Below are 22,020 nucleotides of genomic sequence, written 5' to 3'. Positions count from 1 at the left end.
CCACCTCTAACCCCAGAAGATTAGGAATTGGATGTGTAAATGAAAATTTGGATCTTAGATGGGATGTAGTATTTTCGATCAGCCCTTTTACAGATAGGCGGGATTGTGGCTAGTGTTTGCCAAACTGCTTTTGCCGGATCCATGACAGCAGCATTGATGGGTAGTGCTATTTTAGAGGAGGAGGAAGTTTGTAAGATGTTGGTTAACTCATGCTGAGTTTCCGACATCTCCTCAAAGACGATCTTAAGTTCGTCGGACACTCTTTTAAACAGGTCCTAAAACTGGGAAAAATCATCTGCTGTCATAGGTGGTGGAGCCATTTTAGCTTCATCAGGAGAAGAGGAGGAATTAGCAGGTGGCAAGGTGTCCAGCGTAGTATCTACTGCCTGCTGTGCCTTGGGGTTTCCCTGTATGTCCTCCTCTGCTCTGTATGAAGGTGGAGGCAGGGATTTAGATGCTTCCCTATGAGGGCTAGGGTCTCTGCTGTGGCGTCTTCTATATGACCACCAAGGGCTCCAATAAGGCCACTGGTCTGGATAGAGCATGGACGTCCCATCCATGGATGTCCATACCAGACAGGCATGTCACGATCATAGGATGATCAAGATCTGGGTGGTGTAGCAGTCATGGGTGTTCTGACACGGGAAGAGTGGTGAGGGGAGAATATCCCTTCAGCCTCGTCACCCTCATCACTGGAGAATCACAATGGAATTGGAGATAGGTGCTGATGTGGAACTGATGGTCTCGGGGAAATGTCGGAACCGAAGAGAGGAGACTGTGAAGTGGATGAGACAAACAAATCCCTATGATACAGAAAATGGCGTGGCATTGATGGTGTGGGTGCCGTGAGAAGTGTTATCATCTGCACCGGCAGTATGGAGGGCTGCGTGGGTGCCAGTTACGCTGATGTTGGCACTGCAGTTCTGGAAGTTTTAGGTTGCAGCGCCGAGGCAGGAGCAGTCACCAGTGCCGTCTTCATCAGAGGCGCTGGCGGTGCTGTGGTGGAGGCTGACAGCTTGGAGCCATTAGCCTCGGTACCAGGGCGCACAGTGCTGACGGAAGCCATCTTGCTGACGGTGCTACAAGTGCTGTCAACACTGACGAGAGTGATCTCATTGGTGACCGTTTTTTACTGGTCTGCACTCTATGAGACAACGTAGAAAGTGGGTTTTTTTGCTGGTCCCATCTATTTTGGGGACCTAGGTAGTGAAGGAGCCAGTGAGCCAGGGGGCTGTTGTCCTGGGTCGGAGGTCGAACTTCTCCACGAGTATGAGTTTCAGCCTCAGGTCCCTGTCTCTTCGTGCCCTGGCTTTAAGATTGCTGCAATGGGCACACTTCCAGGGAACATGAGATTCACCCAGACAGCGGACACATTGTCTCTATGTTGCCTCTCTACATGAGGTACACCGTTTGAAACCCGGTGAGCCTGCCATAACAGTGGCTAGTATCTAACTATGGGTTGAAAGAAAAAAAAATTGGGGGGGGGGGAGGTAAGAGGGGCCAGACATGAAGGGGAATAAAGAAAAATGAAACTTGGCACTAAAATACCAATGGTGTAAACTGGCTAACACTAAATAACTATTTACTAATCTGATTAAAAACTAGATATGAATGGGACTGCGGAGTTCTGTCTCAGGCCAGAGGAGTTCTGGTCGTGCACACAACACTTCAACAGACAAGAGCATGTGAGGCAGGCACTGCGCATGCACGACCCATATGGGCACTGCTGTAAAACTCTCCGAGCGAAGGCACAGGGACAGGGATGTATCTACACCTGGAGTGGGGGACCCATAGGGACACCTCTCGAAGAAGAATTTTGTCTTCTAAAATCTCTTTACCGAGTAACACCTTAGATTAGTAAAACTGAAGGAATTTCAGTTTACACTTCTCCACTTATTTGCTTTGGCAGTGAGAACAGACTAGGCAATTTCACTAGTAATGGTTGAACTGTAGGCACTGCAGGGAGCAGTAGAACAACATTAGCAGGCTCTTCAGACTTACAGTATCAATGCAAGTATAAGAGAATTGTTTGAGATGTGCCAACATTTTCCACTGTCCTTGTAAACAGGTTGTTGACTTGTTTCCCAGGCGTTATACTCCAAAATGCTAACAGGGTAACTGATTACATAAGGAAAAAAACAGCAATTTTATTGTCACTGCATACTATCTATGCAATGTTGCACAATGTCTCCAAATAATCTCAGTAAAGTTCCTTAGAAATCAGTGGTGCCTCTCTCTCATTTCAGTGTAATTATTTATTACTTGATAGTTTATCGGTCATACAGCACCTTTCTGTCGTAAATTCTGCATGAAAGGTGTAGAAATTTCAGGATATCGATATTGTGAAATGGGAGGGGGTAAGGAGACTGGTAGAACTTGAAAGGATGCTTATAATACATTTAAATAAATAAGCAAGCAGTAGGTGAGGCAGTTTGCAGACAAGTATGACGACCAAGTTATTCCGTGAAGTCTAACTATATGTATAAAACATTTAGTAATTTATTAGCCTGAATCTGTATCAGCCTGGGGGAGGAAAAGGAAAAGGAAAACATTCTACAATAGATCACATCAGACTTTACTCTCAAAAATGATCCTGAAACTTGAGACAAAACCAGAATTTGGCTTCGTCTTTTAGAGTGCCAAGAACACACAGTGGAAAGAGCACAATATGTATAGTATGCCTCTACCTCGATATAATGCGAGTCGATATAACACGAATTCGGATATAACACGGTAAAGCAGTGCTCGGGGGGGGGGGGCTGCGCACTCAGGCAGATCAATGCAAGTTTAATATAACGCTGTTTCATCTATAACGTGGTAAGATTTTTTGGCTCCCAAGGACAGTGTTATATCGGGGTAGAGGTGTATCTAAGATTACCTAATAAAGATGGGTCTGCTGGACAGACTAGGATCTGAACTGGGGCCTGATTCTGATCTCATTTAGACTGGTATAACTTCACTGACTTCAATGGAGTCACTCCTGATTTACACCAGTGAAAGTAACATCAGAAGTTTCCCCATGTCTTAAGAGTTTATGTAATTTTCCTACCTTGGTGGCTGCTTTGACCATCTCCAATTGGCCTTTGTGGATCTGAATGTTCCAAAAGAAGCTGTTAAATAATTTCAGTAACACCCAACCAGTCAACCTAAGGGTGAAAAATATTAAACCCAAGAGAAGTTTAAGTTTCATTCAAAGTGGCCTTCCTGTTGTATTGCTTTTATAACCAATACTGTCACACAGAGATGTAGAGTTTGCAACACCAGCTGGTTAGTGGAGCTGTTATGGGCATAATCAGGGAGAATTCCCTCCTAACGTCTCTAGTGATCAGCTTGCACAATGAAGCATGAAATTTGATCATTCCTACCTTAAGATTCATAACTAAAGAAAAATATCGTTAAATGGACTATTGACTGTAAGTTACTGCAGCAAGATGCTTAAGCTGATTTAGGCAAAAACAATAGAAGGTACCTTCAGGCTGATAGCAAGCAGCTTAATCCAGGGAAAAAAGTATATTTATTTAATTTTATCATACTATTTGCAACTTGGAAAGCCCACAGATTCTTCATGTTCAAATATGAGAGTATGATTACGCTTCATTTTTAAGGCTAAAACCTAACCCTCGTGTTTTGGGGTGGCATTAGGGGCAGCATTAAAATAGGAATCTTTAGGCAGGAAGTGACTGCTGTGCTCATGTATCAGAGCAAAGACTTGGGATCCTACCCCTGATGCTAGGCAAGCATAACCATAGTTTGGTGAACTATTTTTTATTACCTGATCAAAGCAGGTGAGATGTTTGCTACCATTTCTTGGAGAATCCTTCTAGCTTTTTTCTTCACTTTGCTGATGGCCTTGAGGTCCGTCTGAGTACCTGCAGCACTTAATACAGAAGCTTCCTCTACAATGGCTTTCTGCACTCTGGTTTTAAAAATAAAACACAAGACAGTTCTGTAACAAATGATTTCAGCTTATTGATGGTTGCTAGAAGGAATGAACTAGGGCAATTCTATGGTATAACTATCGCAGTAAGTTGGAAGATGAAAGAAAATGTACATCAACATGCTTTGTGTTTCGTTTGCCATAAACTGAAATTCAATGGTCATCTAAGTATTTGATTAAAATACTTAGAAAATGGAATGGAACAATCCACAGGTAAACTGGTATCAGCTGGTCAATGATTTGCAGAAACATATTAAAAGTTATAAATACAGAGACAAATATCACTGGCTATCAAAGTTAACACCCTTGACAGAGTATGGCAAGTGCTGGCCTTTAATAAGTTTCTCCATTCTAACAACACATCTATAGAATATAAAATTTTAAAAGCAAGGGTCTGAGAGCTCTCAGATCAATGGCTGATCAAAGCATTCCTTAAATTTGTGCAAGTATTCCTGGATATTATGGAAGTCGGCTCAGAAAACGAGTGAATTAGGAATCCAACTATAAACACTAGCTCAAAAAGCTACTACAGAATGAGAGCATAGACGATAGATCCACTTCTTGATAGAACGAGTAAGGCCCATTATGGCTGCCTTTTTTTTTTTTATTTAAAAAAAATCTCTGCACAAAACATTAAATAAATAAAAAGACAATGTTTCTATTTTTCTTTTTTACTGCTTTAGCAAACTCCACTTATCTTAACTGAAAGATTTATGCAGGTTATAGTTTTTATAGCATATGCCATGTTAGGTTCCCAAAGTGCTTCACAAATATTAACCAAACTTCACAAAATCAGTGAAATAGGTACACTTTAATGGGGGGAAATAAAGCAAGAGATAAAGGAACTAAGTGAGCTTCTATATTTGTCCAAGATCACACAGCAAATCTGTGGCAACAGAACGCTAATCACCCAACAACCAGTCTTGTACTTAAAAAAAAATTTCTCAGGTACGGCCCAACCCTGGAAAGTGCTGAGCACCCCCACTGATTTCAGGGGGAGTAAAACATGCTAAGCCTTTTGCAGAATTGGACTGAAAGAGTGAATGTGCTGCAGAGTTTCTTTTGCTTCTTTTTAATCCAGTTATAGTACTAGAGGGGAACAAATCCTGAGTTAACAATTAGCTTGATATTTCATTTGGAGTATATTATCGGAGACAGAAGAGAATTCTTTCTTAAAGATCCTTCCCAAAATATAGAACAAATTCCATGAAAGAAGTTCTTGGGGATTAGAATACAACGAATGCTTCCCCTTTTACAAGACTTCATTCCAGTTACACTAAGAATATCTGACACATTTTGAACTTTGATCTAGATTGCTCCAGACCATTATGTGAAATGCCACCTTCCTATTATTTTTAAAATTTTCAACTTATGATCATCTCAGCTGATCATTCATTATTAGCTGGAAAGCTATAGATAGGGCCCTACCATTTCACGGCTGTAAAAAACACGCCACAGACCGTGAAATAAGCCCTTTCCCGTGAAATCTGATCTCCCCCTGATGCTAGGATCCCCCAGCCAACAAGATTCCTAGCTCTGGCTGGGCTGGGGAGGGACAGGACTTGACCATCTCCTGCACAGCTGCTCTGGGGGTTCTAGCATCAGACCCACCTCAGGTGCCTCTCCTTGCTGCAGGACGCTCTGGGACAGAGTTGGGTCCAATCTTCCCTGTGCTGCTGGGGCAGGACAGCACTTGTTCTTTCCCTGCACAACTGTTCTTGGATATCTCTCCCAGCTGCAGAGAGCTCCACATCCCCTCCACCCCACTTGCTTCCTGTCCCCCTCCCTTTGCAGCTGCAAATCACACACATGGTTCAACTCACTGATTGGAAGAAATGGACATTGGGGAAGTTTTGTATAGTGATCTCAACTGACTGCCTACAAAAACCATGTGCAATTACTGCAATTGATTGTCCAAAGTAAAAACAAAAACCTCAAAAGTGATTACTGCAGCAAATCCTGTGAAAGGATTTGGAAGTCAAATTCTACATGCTGATGGTGACAAACTATTTTGTACAAGCTGCAATGTTTCGTTGGATCACACACGCCGGGCAATGGTTCAGCACCACAGACTTGGAACCCATCAAAGCAGAAGGAGGGCTGCAGATAGTGCATTGCTGGTAAACACAAAGTTAACAAAACAGAAAACACATTTCTTCTCTTTTTAAGAAGGTGACAGAGAACTCCGAGACCTGACATTTAGGTAGAATGGAACTCGTGGATGCATTTGCAAGTGCTAATATGCCACTGAATAAACATGATCACCCAAAGCTGCATGAGTTCATTCAACTGAACATACAAATGCCAGTTGCTTACGAAGTGCAAATAAGCTATGACAGGACTACCATCCAAAGGTTTTTGCTCCACATTTTGGGGAGATAAAATCTCAGATTAACTCATAAGAGTCTTTTGCACTTATTTTGGATGAGTCCACAGATGAGCAAGACAACTAGGTACTGCATGTTTGGTTTGATTTTATTTCTGACAAGGCCAAAGATATACTGACAGGACAGCTAACAACAATGCTTGCCGACTGCATTTATTTGGACGCTTTGAACTACACTACAGTTTCCCAAGCGATAATTAAAACTGTCTTAAAATACTTTGTCAAAGTTTGCATTGTATCTGCTTTCTCTCTCTCTCTCTCTCTCTCTATATATATACACACACACACACACAGGAAGCTATACCTATCTCATAGAACTGGAAGGGACCCCAAAAGGTCATTGAGTCCAACCCCCTGCCTTCACTTGCAGGACCAAGTACTGATTTTTCCCCAGATGCTTAAGTGGCCCCCTCAAGGGTTGAACTCACAACCCTGGGTTTAGCAGGTCAATGCTCAAACCACTGAGCTATCCCTCCCCCTAATGCAACTTACATGACGAAATCTTTCAAATTGGTTCTCCAAGGTCTAATGCCAAATGCTGCCCATATTAGATGTAATGCACATATAATTTCTCTTGTCCAGGAGCTGCAAGTTTGGTAAAGCTGAGAAATTGGTCAGCTACATTAAAAAGATTTTCAAACACTACCTTGGCTGCAAACTTTGATACAGGCAGCACATTGCAAACACGACTGAAATGACAAATTGAGGAACAAAAAATTGCACTGCACCAAGAGCCAGTAATGACTCGTTGGAACTCCTGGTTTTGCGCTGTACAAAATCATACAGCTCACCTGAAGTACTCTTCTGAGTTAGTCTCAAAAGAGCTGACACTGACAGGTTTTAACAGAACTGTCAACCCTTCTAAATGATGCTCAGCTGAATGAGGAAGTTCAGTTCATTACCAAGAATGCCATAGGACTCATAAACTTAATCACTTGGTTTGAATATCAACATGTCACAATCCACCAAGTAATGGATGTACTGTTCTGGGCTAAAGTACAGGCAAATGAAAATTACTTTGACTACGCTGAGTTAAATGCCAGTGCTCAGTAGGTGTTTTCTTGCATGGCAAAGAAGCTCAGACAATAACTACTGCTATGGGGAAGAGTCAAGTGATGCAGCAAAAATGGCTCAAAAGTTTCAACAACCTGCAGCAGGGTTCCTAAAAAGCAGTGTATACTTTTGACCATGCACAAACACACCTGTTGTTGGTGGATTTAACCTTGCTTAATGCAATCCCTGGCTTTGATAAGAATTGTAAGCTGGAGATGCCTGCTCACAAAACTATTGTGAAAGACATAGACTGCAGTTTGCCTGTGCTACAGTTTTGGAACTCAGTGGAAGGCAGAATCCCGCATCTTACAAAACAGGCTCGGCACTGCCTGACAATTCCAACAAACTCCAGGGATGCAGAGAGAGCAGTCCAGGCAGGTGTTCAGCACAGAGACAGAGAATGAAGAAAGACACGGTTGCTGGATGCTCCATGATGACATTCAATAAATGACATTTGAAACCAGGACTCCCCCACACACACACACTTTTGTGTGTGTGTGTTATCTTAAGGCTGTGGTTCTCAAGTTTGAGGCTACCAGTTGAGATCACTACCATACTAAAGTGTCTCAAATGCCCATATCTACCAACCAGGGAGTTGAGCCCCGAGTGTTATTTGCTGCTGTAAAGTGTCAAATCAATAAATCCTGTCAAGTTCATGTGTTCTTTATTTTACTGAAACAAGCTAATAATTGCATCTGGAAGGGGTGGGGAGTGCACCCTGTACAGTAATCCCTCCCTCTATGGAGCAATGTGGGCAAGAAGTGAAAGGGGGTGTTGCAGAGCTTTCTGCAGGCAGGAGAGGCACCAAGAACAGCCGTGCAGAGGAAGAGCAAGTCTTGTCCCTCCCAGGGCAGCCAGGACTAGCAGCTAGGAGCCCCTGGCTATGCCACTCCCAGCAGCATGGGAGAGATCAGACCCACCTCCACCTCTGGAAACCTTCTGGGGCTACAGGAAGCTCCGCGGTTGCTGCCTTCAGAGTCCAGCTCGGAAGGCAGCACAGAAGTGAGGGTGGCAATCCCATGAGCCCCCTACAACAGGTTTGTGACACAGACCCCAACCCCCTTTTGTGCCCAGACCCCCACGGTTACAACACCGTGAAATTTCAGATTTAAACATCTGAAAATATAAAATTTACCAATTTTCAAATCCTATGGCCGTGAAATTGACCATAATGGATCGTGAATTTGGCAGGGCCCTAGTTATATAGATCTACTATGAACCTGGTACCAAAAGCTGCAAAAAGCTCCATAATAGTTTATTATACTCAGGGCTTGTCCACACAGGATGTTAATGTGAACCTACAGCACACCAGCTTGCTATGCACTAATGTCCCATGCAGACAAGCCCTTAACATTAAGTTTATTGTATCTGTACCAGCAGTCAATCCAAAGATATAGAGGCTGAAATGTAAAAACCCCACCCTCCATAACTATTCTATACAAAAGTTATCTAGCTTAAATTTGAGGAATGGGCTGTAATACAGACACTGTTCCCTATTATTCTAAATATTCTAGCTTTCTGAATTTGCTGTGTTGTCATTCTCTAACAATCTTTGATTAAAGGTAATATTATGCATGAAACTGGAAATAGACACAAAAACACAACGTTGGCTTATTTAGCACATCTTACCTGCTGCTGTTCAACACATTTTCTGTCACATTGCTGGCAAACATACTCTTATGCACATCTCGTTCTTGCACAAAAAGAACATAACAGAGCCGTCTTGCCAGCCACCCTCTGTAACTACAACATAAGGAAATTAATTATCAAAACGGGTCCCCAAAACATTGTCAACTTGTAAAATAATAATTTTATTGTCAAACATTCACATACGTACAATAAAATGTTACAAAAGTAGGTAAAATTCTTTCAACAGCTACCAAATAGCTTCTGTATTTTCTAATACATCAGAAAATTAACAGTGTCAGGGACAAAATATATACATATTACAAGCTACGTGGGAAGAAACCCAAACCAAAGCAACAAACTTATGGGACGTTGGCGTCACAACATTTTCACACAATCATAAAAAAATTGCTACAGAAGAACATATCTGCTGGTATTCTCCTTGGTTACATCTCAGAACTTACATACATTTTGGCTGTCTGCCCAATTCACACAAAGCCAAGTTTTAAACAGATCAGTGACCTTGCTGTGAGCAGCATAAATCCAACTAACATTTGTCAGCTTTTTATAAAAAGATCAAGGCTGAGATTTTTCAAAGCTGCCCGAGTCAGGTGTCAATCCTCAACCAGAATTCAACAGAATTTGGGCACTTAACTCCCATAAGTGCCTTTGAAAATCCTAGCCGGAATCGTCCAAGAGATAAAACACACCACACAATTTGGATACATCCAAATAGCAGCTGAAGATGTGACTCCAGCACAGGTAGGCCTGCTCCACTACAGGCCCACCAAGGAGTCTTGGTATGAATTCAGACTGCAGGTCCTCACCAGGGTCCATGGTGCTGCATCTTCACCACTACCGTTATCACACTGCAATTAAACCTTCACATGTGTAGACAAACCTCTTCTCTCTCTTTTCTGCTCTCAAAAATTTTCAAAGGCCTCTTCTTACATTTTATGCACCTTGGCCCTGATCCTGCCAAAACTTATACACATGATAATTACATGTACTGGCAGTCCCAACAAGTAGTCATTTGGGCTCCTCACATGTGCAAGCATTTGCAGGATAGTCATTATTTTAGCCCTTCTGATCCTCTCCTCTCCTCCTCCATTCTCCTAATTCCTTTCCCTTCACACAGATCAAAAAAATCTCTCCTCCCTAGAACAGCTACCATATATTAACACTACATGCAAATAACCCCCAAGTGCTGAGAATCCACAGTTCCTATCATCAGCAGCTGCTCAGCACTTTTGCATATCAGGCTCCAGGTAGCTCAAGTTTGGCACCAAAAAAATTGAGAAACACACAGTTAGTGGACAGTTAAGTAGGTTGTCCAGCAACACATAAGCAGAGGAAGGGACAGAATCCAGTCTCTAAGGCGGCATTCAACTTCCTTAACCACAAAATCATCCCTTCTCTTCCTGAAAATCCCTGACTCATTCAGCCTCATCTTGGAGGCTGGGATCTTCCAAACAGCCACATTCACTACACAGCCCTCATCCACCCCATGGACACCATCTTTCCTCTGAAGTGAATGAGACAAGGATCCTGCATTCATATAATTAAAGATTGTATCATATTAATGAGGTACAAGAGGCAGAATTAAAGTTCATGGGCAACCTAACCTAGCATTCCCTAATTCAGAAGCAAACATCTTTACAACCTAATTATGTCCTTTTACACAGACATGGATGTAATGTCCTAGAAGCGGGGGTTTGATTTTCGTTGTTGTGGGTTTTCTTAAATAAAGAAAAATGGTAAAAACAAATTAAATTATGTGCAGCTGTAATAATCCTACCCTTTCATGCACTGTCAGCAGGCTATGAAGCTTTCACCTTGAGCAGTGCAGCACAACTTGAGCTACAAGAGTGATTGAACTAGGTGGTAGCAGGAGAAGGCTGTTATCCTGGTGGATAAGGGGCAGGGTTAAGGGGATCCTAACCTCTCTCTCTCCCCCACTTCCTTCCAGGTGATAGGGGGAACTCCTTCCCGATGTGGTGCCCCCATAAAAGAAGGAGGATGTGAGTGCAGGGGCTACATGCTCAGCTATGAGGGGGAGGGTTGTTGGCAGGGTCCAACCCAGTCTTCTATCTACCACAGGGGTTGGCAACCTACGTCAAGCGAGCCGATTTTGAGCAGCACGCAGCCGCCTGCCGCAGTCCTTGCCCTCAGCCCCCCTGCCCACCACTCTCCCCTGCAGGGGCAGGAGGCAGAAGCTTGGTTCTGCGGCAACCTAGCTTCCCTCTCCCCCACTTCTTCCCCCAGAGTGGTTCTTTCCTGCCCCGCCCGCTCTCCTTCCCTGCACCAATCAGCTGATGGCCCTAGCGAGGGGAAGGGGGGAAGAGCAACAGCCTGCAGGCAGTTCCCTAGAGGAGACAGAGAGAGGTAGGGACGGAGCCTTGGGGAAAGGGGGGAACAGGGCATATCCCTTCCAGTACCCTGCCATGAGCCGCTCAGGGCAGGGGGCTGAGAGCACCCCTATGAGCGGAGCACCCCAGCCCTCTGCCCTGACCCCCCACACACACTCAGCTTTCGGCCTTGCAGCCCCCACGCCCTCCAGCCCTCTCCCCTGAACCCCTCCATAGCTTTCTGCCCTGCAGCCCCCATACCCCCCAGCCCTGAACCCTGACCCTTGAACCCCCTCACACACACAGCCTTCGGCCCTGCAACCCCAGCCCTCTGCCCTGAACCCCCCACACACATTCAGTTTTCTGCCCTGCAGCCCCCACATCCCCCAGCCCTCTGCCCTGAACCCCCCACCCCAACACACACAGCCCTCTGCCCTGCACCTCCCACACCCTCCAGCCCTCTGCCCTGACCCTTGACCCCACACATACACACCCAGCTCTCTGCCCTGATCCTTGACCCCCCGACACACACCCAGCCCTCTGCCCTGAACACCCCACCCCCCACACATCCAGCCCTCTGCCCTGACCCTTGACCCCCCTCCCCCAGCCCTCTGCCCTAACCCCTGAAATCCACCCCCTCCCCCCAGGTCTGGGGTCCCGGCCGCAGGTCCTGCTCAGCCCGCTGCCAGTCTAGGTGAACAGAACCCCAGGCTGGCAGGGAGCCGAGCAGGCTGGAAGCGTAAGATGAGCATTTTAATTTAATTTTAAATGATGCTTCTTAAACATTTTGAAAACTTTATTTACTTTACATACAATAGTTTAGTTATATAATATAGACTTACAGAAAGAGACCTAAAAACGTTAAAACGTATCACCGGCACGCGAAACCTTAAATTAGAGAGAATAAATGAAGACTTGGCACACCACTTCTCAAAGGTTGCCGACCCTGATCTACCAGAAAGGTTGAAAGCTCCTGCAGTTGCCAGCGCATAGTGTTTCTGGTGCTCTGGCACCACCGAGACAGAGGCCACAAATTAGACCATTCATGTTCATTTTTTAAATTTGCCATCGTGCCCAAATTTTGCTGTATAATAGAAATGGTGATTTTCACAAGCTTCTCACAGTCAAACCTCAATGGAATTTCATGGGATAAAGAAAAGGCACTTCTCTGACCCCAGGGTTTTCCTCGAGCAAATTTCATAATCCTGTTCCAAAGTATATGGCTGTGGTCCAGCTTCCAAAAACAGATTTCAAGAACCTTTTATAAAGAAAAGTGTCAGGCAACCTAAAGACAGAGGTCCCTGCCACCTCCTCCTATAATATTTAACAAGGTATTTTGTTTTGTTTTAATATACATGCAATGCAAACAGGCATATAACAATTATAGGAATTTGCAAACAGTTATTTTGGAGATAAAAGCCTTGCTAAACTGTGGACAAGGAAGAAAAGAAAATACGTTAAAGTTTTTTTTTTTATATCTTTTAAAGCACTTTTTCTATGTTGTTTGGTAACCCCATTTTCATTGCTTTTCCTTTTTTTAAAAAAAAAATTTCGAGGGGTTTTTAAATTCATCTTAGGCTTGGCAAGATGGTCAACTGACTGGTCAAATAATGTCAACTGACCACATATTTCACCATGGTCAAATATTGTCAAATATTCCACCAAGAAAGCCCTGATCAGCAGCCTACATTTCTGATTGCATCATTGATGCCATCCTGTAATTTTGTAGAACTTCATGTCACTGAGTTATTTTTACTCAGAAAAATATGAAACACAAGAAACTTTCTTTAAAAAATTAGGCATAGAGTGTGTGGGTATATATATAATGCTAAGCCTACTGTAGACCATAAAGTCTTACTCTTTTGTCTTACTGTTCTAATAAATTAGCACTTTAAAATATTTGACCATTTACCACCTTATTTGACAATATTTGACCAGTCAATTGACCAATTATTTTTGGACCAGTCATATGCCCAATCCTAATTAATTTTAAGGGCAAAGTTGAGAAGGGAAATTTGTTGCTATCAAACAGCTTAGTAATTGCGAGTATGTCAACTGATCAGAACAGAAATATTACAAAAGCCTGTCAAATATTGGCACATTCACTATGAGGCTTAGAAATAAATAATTATGCAAATCTCTACTCTCTAAATGGGCAGTAATGGCTATCAGACAGCAGAGGAAATTGCATACTGCATATATAGGGATAAAGTGTATATTATGTAAATTAGATACCTGCAGCCAATTACAGCACAAGGATTTTCTGTGGGAAAAACTGTAATTAGGAATCAGTAACTGTCTAGCATCCTTCGAATCAGATTGGCTGAGATTTCCATTTCAGTAGAATACTAAATTCAAGGGAAATGCTACACTGTCAAAAAGAAGAGGGGCTGAAATAAAATGATAAAGGAATAAGTTGTTACTGGATGGTATTCATTCAAAAGTTCCAAAGGAACTTAAAGTAGTAGGCTGAACTACAAACATTCATTAAAATCAGTGAATACAGTCACTGTTCACTAGCAGTTAGAAAACATCACTTTTTTGATTTTGAAAATGAACAAATGTGGTATGAAAGTTATTGAGAGATTAAATCTGGGACCTCAAAAAAATCATTTATATGTTCACTACAACTACACTGTGAGTTAAACACGTTTTGTTGTTTACGGAAAAATGGTTCAATGATGCAACTGGTTTTACATTCCTGTATTACAGAACCCTGAGCTATCAAGACCACACAAGGATTCGACCTAATTTTTTTTTTATTTTAAATGGAATTTCAGATTTTTTCAGTATTCTAGACCACTGATTACACACACAAAATAATCAATTGTATCAATAGACAATAGTCTCCAATAGTAACCTCCAGGCCTCCCCTCTCTCTCAAGCACAACAACACTGTCTTTCTTTCACTCAGACATTTTGGCTCGTTTCCTTGTCTACTAGCCTGTCCCTGTTTGTTCTGAATCTACAATGAATACTACAGAATCTTATGTTAATTATGATATCAGGAGAATCAACTTTGCAGGCAGGCAGGCAGGCCACAGAAACATTTTCATTTACTTCAAAATGAGAGTATCATTCCAGTTTTATAGTTTCGTCTTCGGATAACAAAAATACATTATCCAGTTAAATACCTGAAACACACGTATCAAAGAGATGTACTTTGCTATCATGGAAGGACAGGCTCAACCTATAACTGCTATTATCCTATGTATATCAACAGTGGCCAAAGTGTAGGCTGTGGGCAAAACTGTTTGGCAAATCCATCAATGCAGCATTCAGTCACACAGTCAACCCAAGGATGCAACAGCCACTTTCACCTTTAATCTATCGCTGCTCTCATCTTTAATACAGGATGCATGCCTAGCCATTCGGATCAATATCTGTGGGGCATGCACACTGTGACTCACACCCCAATGCCTTAAGGTCAAAGGAAATTGAAATCTGCTTTACTTTATGCAAACTAGGTGCCATCTTCACACTCCTTGTATGCAGCCAATGTAGCTAGACAACTTTGGGATTGCTCTGAAGTATACAACCAGTTTACTCACACAGTCTGTAGTTAACAGCATGCCAAGAGAGAGACTATAGGTTTTATTGCTGCTACAAAATCACACAGATTCAAGCATACCAAGAAAGCATTCTATGCCTCAGGAGGAGGTTAAATCTTTCTTGGTGATTCCTCTGCCAAGAGATCCACTAAGTTAGAAAGACAAAGAAAATGTAATTAATTATGCTGGAAACAGTTTAACTTACCTTGTGTGTGTTTCATTGATATAGATGACATTGCGCAGGCCCAAAGAAGGGATACTAGCGCTGAAAAGTTTATCCTACCAAAACAAAAGGAGAGAAAAGAAATAATTGGAAGGCTTCTCTCTTATATAAGAATGGTCATTCCTTCACATTAACAATAATGTAAATTGTTTTTCCCTCTTCAAATATGAAGATAAAGTGCCAGAGGTGTTATGTGACTTGTTCTTGACTACAGAATAAATCAGTACTAGAGCTGAGATTTAAACTCCAGAGGCCCTATCTCCCAGACCTTTGCCCAGGCCACATTCGGTTCATCCATGATACTTTACTGCACCTAGAAAACTCAACAGTGCCTCCCCCTTGGAAGTGGATGAGGATCAGGAAATGTAATGAGCTTGGGTATAAGTAACCCTCACTTTTTACTGAAAAAACACTGTGGTAACACTGAAAATCAGTGAAAACCACAGAAAGACAAAAGAAAGGTTAGTTTAATCCAAACTGGTTTAACTAGTCTAATCTCTTAAATGGGAAAGCAATGGGTGATATAGAATACCAGAAAATAGGAGTTAACAGAAGCAAAAGTGTTATTTTGTCACTGAAGTCAACAAATACCTATGAAAGACAAATATAAGTTACTGGCCTCACTACAGGGATAGCCGGATAAAATTTAAGGATCTTTGATATAGAGGAGGTCAGACTAGAATCAGATAATCTAATGGTCCCTTCTGGCCTTAAACACTGTGAATCTATGAAATATAATCAAATAAAGATAGAGTACATATCTGACAAGTAAAAATGTGCCATTTCACACAATCACACCTTCAAAGGAAGCTCATTCACTATAGTTTAAAGTGTTCAGCCAGACTTTTTAAGTCATCCTGCAGACCATCTGTTACTTGAGCATCTTGATACTGCTCTCAACTGACAAAACATCACAAAAACTACTCTAACTGGCACTTCTTCTTGCCATGGTTAACCAGACAATCCAAGAATTGTCTGGGTCTGAAAACACCATTGTCTTCTCAAACCTGGATGTGGTTCCTTCATGTCAATGGAGAAGCATATTAGAGAATACAAGAAGCTTTCAAGACCAATGGCCAGACTGTAATCATTCTATGGATACAGAGGAGACATTAAAATTTCATTTTTGGAGATTAATACCTTTCATGAGTATTAAATTTACATCAACATGTATTTTAAATAATCTTGCACAGCAAATGAGTTTTTCACCAAACTCTCAAACAGAATTTAGTGCAGGGAATTCTGCCCTGGAAGTCACACAAGACATCACAAAAGGTCTTTTTCATCTCCAAATGTTATGATAATGTTTTGGGAAAGGTAATCTTAACTATCAAGCAAACAAAAGAGAAGTAACCATCAGGCTGCCTGTACAGATTAATAACATTGTGACCTTAACTTTGAAAGTGAGGAAACTATTGAAACACCATACATTGTAATCATGTTTCTACTTCTTATTGTCAAACATAATCCAGTTCATAATCTTCTTACCCGGCTTTGAGGAGTACACACGTGGCAACAGCGCCCCACAAATGGCCTTTTTCTGCTCAATAGTGTCTCCTTCCATTTTTTCCATTTTAAAGTCGCAGATTGGAAGACAGTAGGCCTCGAATTGCACTCTCCCTAGGAAAACGACACCACACCTCAGTGTGAAGACACACAAAAAAATGACACAATTATCCACTATTGAGAATTTAAAGATTTTAAGGCTACCACCAGGCACCACTTTTTTTTAAACCTAAGGTCAATAGAAAGGTTTCCATAATTGTTTCTAAAATTCCAACTAATACAAACAAAAAAACCTATATTCTGCTGCACTGTTTACATCCCTAACACTGCATTATTGCATTGATGCTTGCAAAGCTGAAAATGAAACTGACATTAAGCTAACTAGAAACAGATGAGAAATTAACCAGTGTATTTTCATGTTCAGAAATGAGAGAAGTGTAAAAAGTTAACAAAGTATAGCGAACAGTAAATCAGATTTCATTTTAATAATTTAGGGATGTTCATAAGGTAAACAAGGAAATTTGAATTTTAATTACTTGCCGGACAATGTCCCTGTAAAATTGTAAGATGACTGACTATATAAGAACTTCAACTCTACAGTCCTTATAGGTTATGTTTCAACAACCACATGCAAAGTAATATGCAAAAATAACTAATGTATTAAAGCCTACTTCCTCATGCTGATTTTTAAAGATTCCCAAGTACAGGAAATCAATAACAAGAAAGCTATAGTTTTCTTTTTTATGATTAATTAGAAAAACAATACCATGGTATTCTTAACTACAGTAGCGACATGGTTAAACATGCATAATTCCCACTGAAATCAATGGGAATATTACTTGCCTGTGGGTGCTGGCTCAGGACCATTGTACTCAATGGAATTACAAAATCATCTGATATAACATTGATATAAAGGGCAGCCATATAACCCAAAAGAGAAAAAAACAAAATAAGCCCAAATATGTTAAAAATGACACATGAAAGGGGAGCAAAGCAGACTGCAGCCAGTACCTTCAAAGCGGCATAAATGTTAGAAATCCTAAAGATGGGTTATCATACACTCAGCTAGAAAACCACATCATTCAGAAACAACAAGAAAGTCAAAAGGAAGGCAGAAGTTCATATTAAAAATTGAAATGTTCAACAGGTAATAGCATGAATTGACTAATGTTCCTACCCTAAAGAAATTTTTTCAGAAAAGAAACAACCATCAAAATGCTGTCCCTTCACCAACCCCATCTATTATCAATACCACCACCAAACTGTCACCATCCAAGCTCAAAACCCTCACATTTAGGCCCTTGCTAAAACCTGTTACTACTTTCTCTACCAAATTCCCTTTCTTTCCATCTTGTCCCCATTATCCCCATTATCATGGTCTTGTCTCAATTGCTGCAGCCTGCCCCCTACCCCCATCCTCTTTCTCAACTCTGACCATTTTCCAACTCTTCTTCCGTATCAAGTTCCAAGTTCAAACTCCTCATCTTTAGAGAACTGCACAATTCCACCCTGCCTACGTTGCTACATCATCTTTTCCTACACCCATATTGCTCCTTATGCTCCTCCCAACCTACTCTGTTCGCTGCCCACTTTGTATATTCCAAATCCTGAATCCTTTTCCACAACATCCTGTACAACTGCAATAGCCTCCCTATTAATGTCCACCAAGCTCCCTCCAGCTCTTCTAAGAAACCATTTCAAGAGCTATATCAAATTATTAATAAATATACCATGAGGCTCTAAGGACATTAACACCATTTTTTTTTTTTTTAACACCTGACAAAATGAAGGCATTCTACTGCCTAGCAATACCAGTCTCTGCCACAGCATTATACTCTTGGTTCATCACCAACGTCTAAGCCAAGTACTGGAAGAAATTGTGTAATGTACATAGGAGATAAAATTCTTATCCTCACTCCTCACGAAAAGAAAAGAAAGAAGAAAAGAAAATTCCATTTTATACTTTAAGGAAAAATACAGCAAATCTTGAGGACTGACGTCCATATTTTTACTTACCCATTCTTCACTAGAGTGCTTACATCTAGTGACAGCATATTCTACAGAAGAGGACAAATAGGAAACATCTATTGTTCCAAGGGACAAAGCAGCCTCATCCATGACACAGGACAAATTTAAGACCATGGGCTAAAAGGTAAAATGTGTATTTTTGTGAAGGGTAATTAACAATTTTAAATAATTAATCATAAATTTGCATCCTGTATCAATGCATCTCTCGCAAAATTCCTGGTTGACTCTCTTGGGTTTTGGTACAAGCAGCTGTACCAACACAGTAAATGGACAAAATAGCGTGCTCAGTATGTCTAGATGAAGAGATCAGTTAACACCTTGCCCACATTGCCGTGTACTAACCCAAAGGGTACCTTTGCTCTAGAAGTTACTCACACGCCTCTTATACTATACAACATTCCGCTTTTATCAGTTGTCTCTGGAGGACACCTTTCTTCCATAAAATCTTTCAGAAATGTTTTCTCCTTGCACCATCAGCCAGTGTATTCTGTGTGTCTGAGCTAGACTACCTGTCCAAACTAGATTTAAAACTCCTTGGGGCAAGGTTCATACTATATGTGCATGTATAATTTCAAACTCATTACTGGCACGCAATAAAACAATATTAAAAATCCAACACAAGTCCATGTTGCATGGAAGAAGCCTGCATTACGATAATACTTTTTAAATAGAATATTTCTTCATCAATATAATAAATTCAGTTAATATCATCCCATGAAAGATTAATAAGCCAATAAGTCAAAAGCATTAAAAGAAGGGTTACAACGAGCACTTGCACAAGACAGACATTTTGAAATCAAGCAGTAGTATTCACTACAAATTGTGAGTTATATTTCATAAAATAATACTGGATATATTGAATTTAAATTTATAAGAGTGGCTGATTCTTTCATTTATTACCACAGAGAAATATTTTAAAGCCCAGATTCTGCAAATACACACAGGACTACTCTCCATTGAACTCAATGGGCTTATTCCTGTCTATAAATGTTTGCAGGTTCAAAGACTGAAATCACTAATCCAAAATTTTACTTCATTTAATCTCCATCCCAGGCAATCAACCAGCCTCAGCACAGAGAAACGGACTAGATGAAGTCTGGCAGTCCCTTTAAGCCCTACATGTCTATGATTCTAAACAACCAGTCAACCCCTGGACCCATCCTGCAAGCACTCCACACACAAAATTTTCAACTTCCTGTAAAATGCCCAAGTTTAAAATTTTCATTGATTAGGCCCTTTGGCCCCAATCCTGAAAAGATTTATTCACATGCTTAACTTTACACATTGTGAGTACAAAAAGTTACATGTGAATAAATCACTGCAGGTTCAGGGCCTTTATTTGACTTTTGCTTTACTGGGTCTTAAGCACACTAATACTCTAAGTAGCCCATAAGTACAAATACGATGCTCATACATATTCAGAAAGATATGCTCCCTAATTCATTTCTGGGTCACCTTGACCACATTTGTCTGCACACACAACCACTTGAAGTCAAACGCTGGATATAGCAATGGAGATTTCATACATAAATCTACAGAGAAAAAAAAAATTCTTCCAGCACCTAAACTCCGTTGAACACCTTATGCCTTGAACCAGCTTCAATAAATGTGTTAATCTAATGTGAATCAGCATGGCGTAAAAATACACAGCAGACTCAGATGACCTCTCAAAAATAAAAGTACAAACGCTGAGCACAAGTATGTGGTGTAACGTCCCTGAGCAATAAGGGGGCACATTGCCAAGGGGACTGCGCTGAGCTCACACAGAGGAAGAGCAGACCATAAGGGCAATGAAACTGCACTGTCCTACTAAAGCTCAGGTGGAGCTTTGAAACTGCACTGTCCTACTAAAGCTCAGGTGGAGCTGGGCAACAGCAATGACAGAATCACAAGGTGCAATAAAGGTTTGTGGCTCCATTAGTCTGGAATGGAGTGACCAAAAAGCTGCATGAGAGGGCAAAGAGAAGCCAATCTTAATAAGGTTCCTAGCATCTAATTCCAATCTACAATACAGAGTACAGCTTGAATCTCTACAGCTCACTCAATGCTTCATCCCATTCCAGCCCTACTGGAAAGGCAGAAGCAACCCATGGCCGCCCCCCTCCAATACACACTAACTTTCCCTGCACTCTACACACTATACCCCCATGCCTCTAGCCCCCAGCATCCATCCCTCACACCCACTACACACACACGATCCCCCGTGCCCCCACTCACGCTATTCCCTTGTGCCGCACCACCCCCACCCATGTTACTCCCTCTGTATCCTTCCCCCATCCTCCCTGGGACCCCCACACTAGGACCCCTGTGCCGCCTCCACCCATCCCTGCGCCCTCCCCATGCCTCTACCCCCAACATGCATCCCCCACACCCGCTATCACCCGTGCCCCCACCCATGCTATTCCCTTGTATCACATTGCCGCCCACCTCTGCAAGCCCCCCCAGCATTCCTTTGTGCCAAACCCCCCCATTAAACCACCACCCCCACTAGTCCCTTCCGCCACCCTTCCCCCCAATACCTTCCACCATCTTCCCTTCAGCTCCCACACTTACTATCTTTCGCCCCACCGCTATACACGTGCAGGCCCCCGCCCCTCCGGCTGGTTAAGAAAACCTTCCTTCACCAGCACGGGCCCCGCACACACGGCCCGCCCTGCATCGCTCGCCGGCGGCACGAGGTCAGCTCCCAGCGCCCCCGAACTCACGGGATGGGCCCCGGCTCCTGCGCCGCGCTCCCAGCGGCGGCCGCGCCAGATGCTGTCAGAGCCTGGCTATGAGGATGGCGGGCGGCGCGCGCTTGACGCGATTTCTGAGCGTCCTTTCTCCATGTGTGGAGCGCCGCCGGCCCCTCCCTTGGGCTCCGCCGAAGCCACCTCAGCCCCTCCCTGCAGCATCAACCCCACCCACAGAGGACACCACTCTAACCCCGCCCAGGACCCCAGCCCCGCCCTGCAGCTCAACACCCCCCTCCAGAGACCCGAGGACATCCACTCTAACCCCACCCCTATACCCAGCCCCTCCCTGCCAGGCATCAACACCCCCCCTCACAGAGCCATTCCACCTCTAACCCCTCCCGTCACCCCAGGCCCCTCCTGCAGGCACAACACCCCCCTTCACAGAGACACCACCTCTAACCCCCGCCCCAGGCCACACCAGCCCCTCCCTGCAGCATCAACAACCCCTCAACAGAGACACCCAACTCTTAACCCGCCCCCAGTTCACCCCAGCCCTCCCTGCAGCATGTCAAACAACCCCTCACAGAGACACCCACTCTAACGCCCGCCCCCAGTCACCCCAGCCCCTCCTGCAGCATCCAACAACCCCTCACAGAGCACCTAACTCTAACCCCAGCCCCAGTCCCC

The 22,020-nt window shown here is 42.6% G+C and overlaps 1 protein-coding gene across 3 annotated transcripts in view; it reads right to left on the bottom strand.

Moving 5' to 3' along the window:
- GPAM (glycerol-3-phosphate acyltransferase, mitochondrial) overlaps positions 1-21,369 on the bottom strand; it is a 60,005-nt gene extending 38,636 nt beyond the window's left edge. The window contains exons 1-7 of one of the 3 annotated variants that reach the window (XM_032793535.2): positions 21,235-21,369; positions 18,647-18,775; positions 16,613-16,744; positions 15,107-15,180; positions 9,006-9,119; positions 3,773-3,916; positions 3,050-3,146 (exon numbers count right to left, since the gene is read on the bottom strand). In XM_032793535.2, coding sequence (XP_032649426.1) covers positions 3,050-3,146; positions 3,773-3,916; positions 9,006-9,119; positions 15,107-15,180; positions 16,613-16,744; positions 18,647-18,772 — 687 coding nt within the window. In that variant the 5' untranslated portion in view covers positions 18,773-18,775; positions 21,235-21,369. Of the gene's footprint in view, positions 1-3,049; positions 3,147-3,772; positions 3,917-9,005; positions 9,120-15,106; positions 15,181-16,612; positions 16,745-18,646; positions 18,865-21,234 lie in introns of those variants that run through there. The other 2 variants (XM_032793537.2, XM_032793538.2) reach the window with 2 other exon arrangements.
- Between the last annotated feature and the right edge of the window lie 651 nt (positions 21,370-22,020).

This window comes from Chelonoidis abingdonii, chromosome 15 (assembly GCF_003597395.2).
Source record: "Chelonoidis abingdonii isolate Lonesome George chromosome 15, CheloAbing_2.0, whole genome shotgun sequence".
Taxonomy (NCBI): Eukaryota; Metazoa; Chordata; order Testudines; family Testudinidae; genus Chelonoidis; species Chelonoidis abingdonii.
This window is presented reverse-complemented; position numbering and strand designations above follow the sequence as displayed.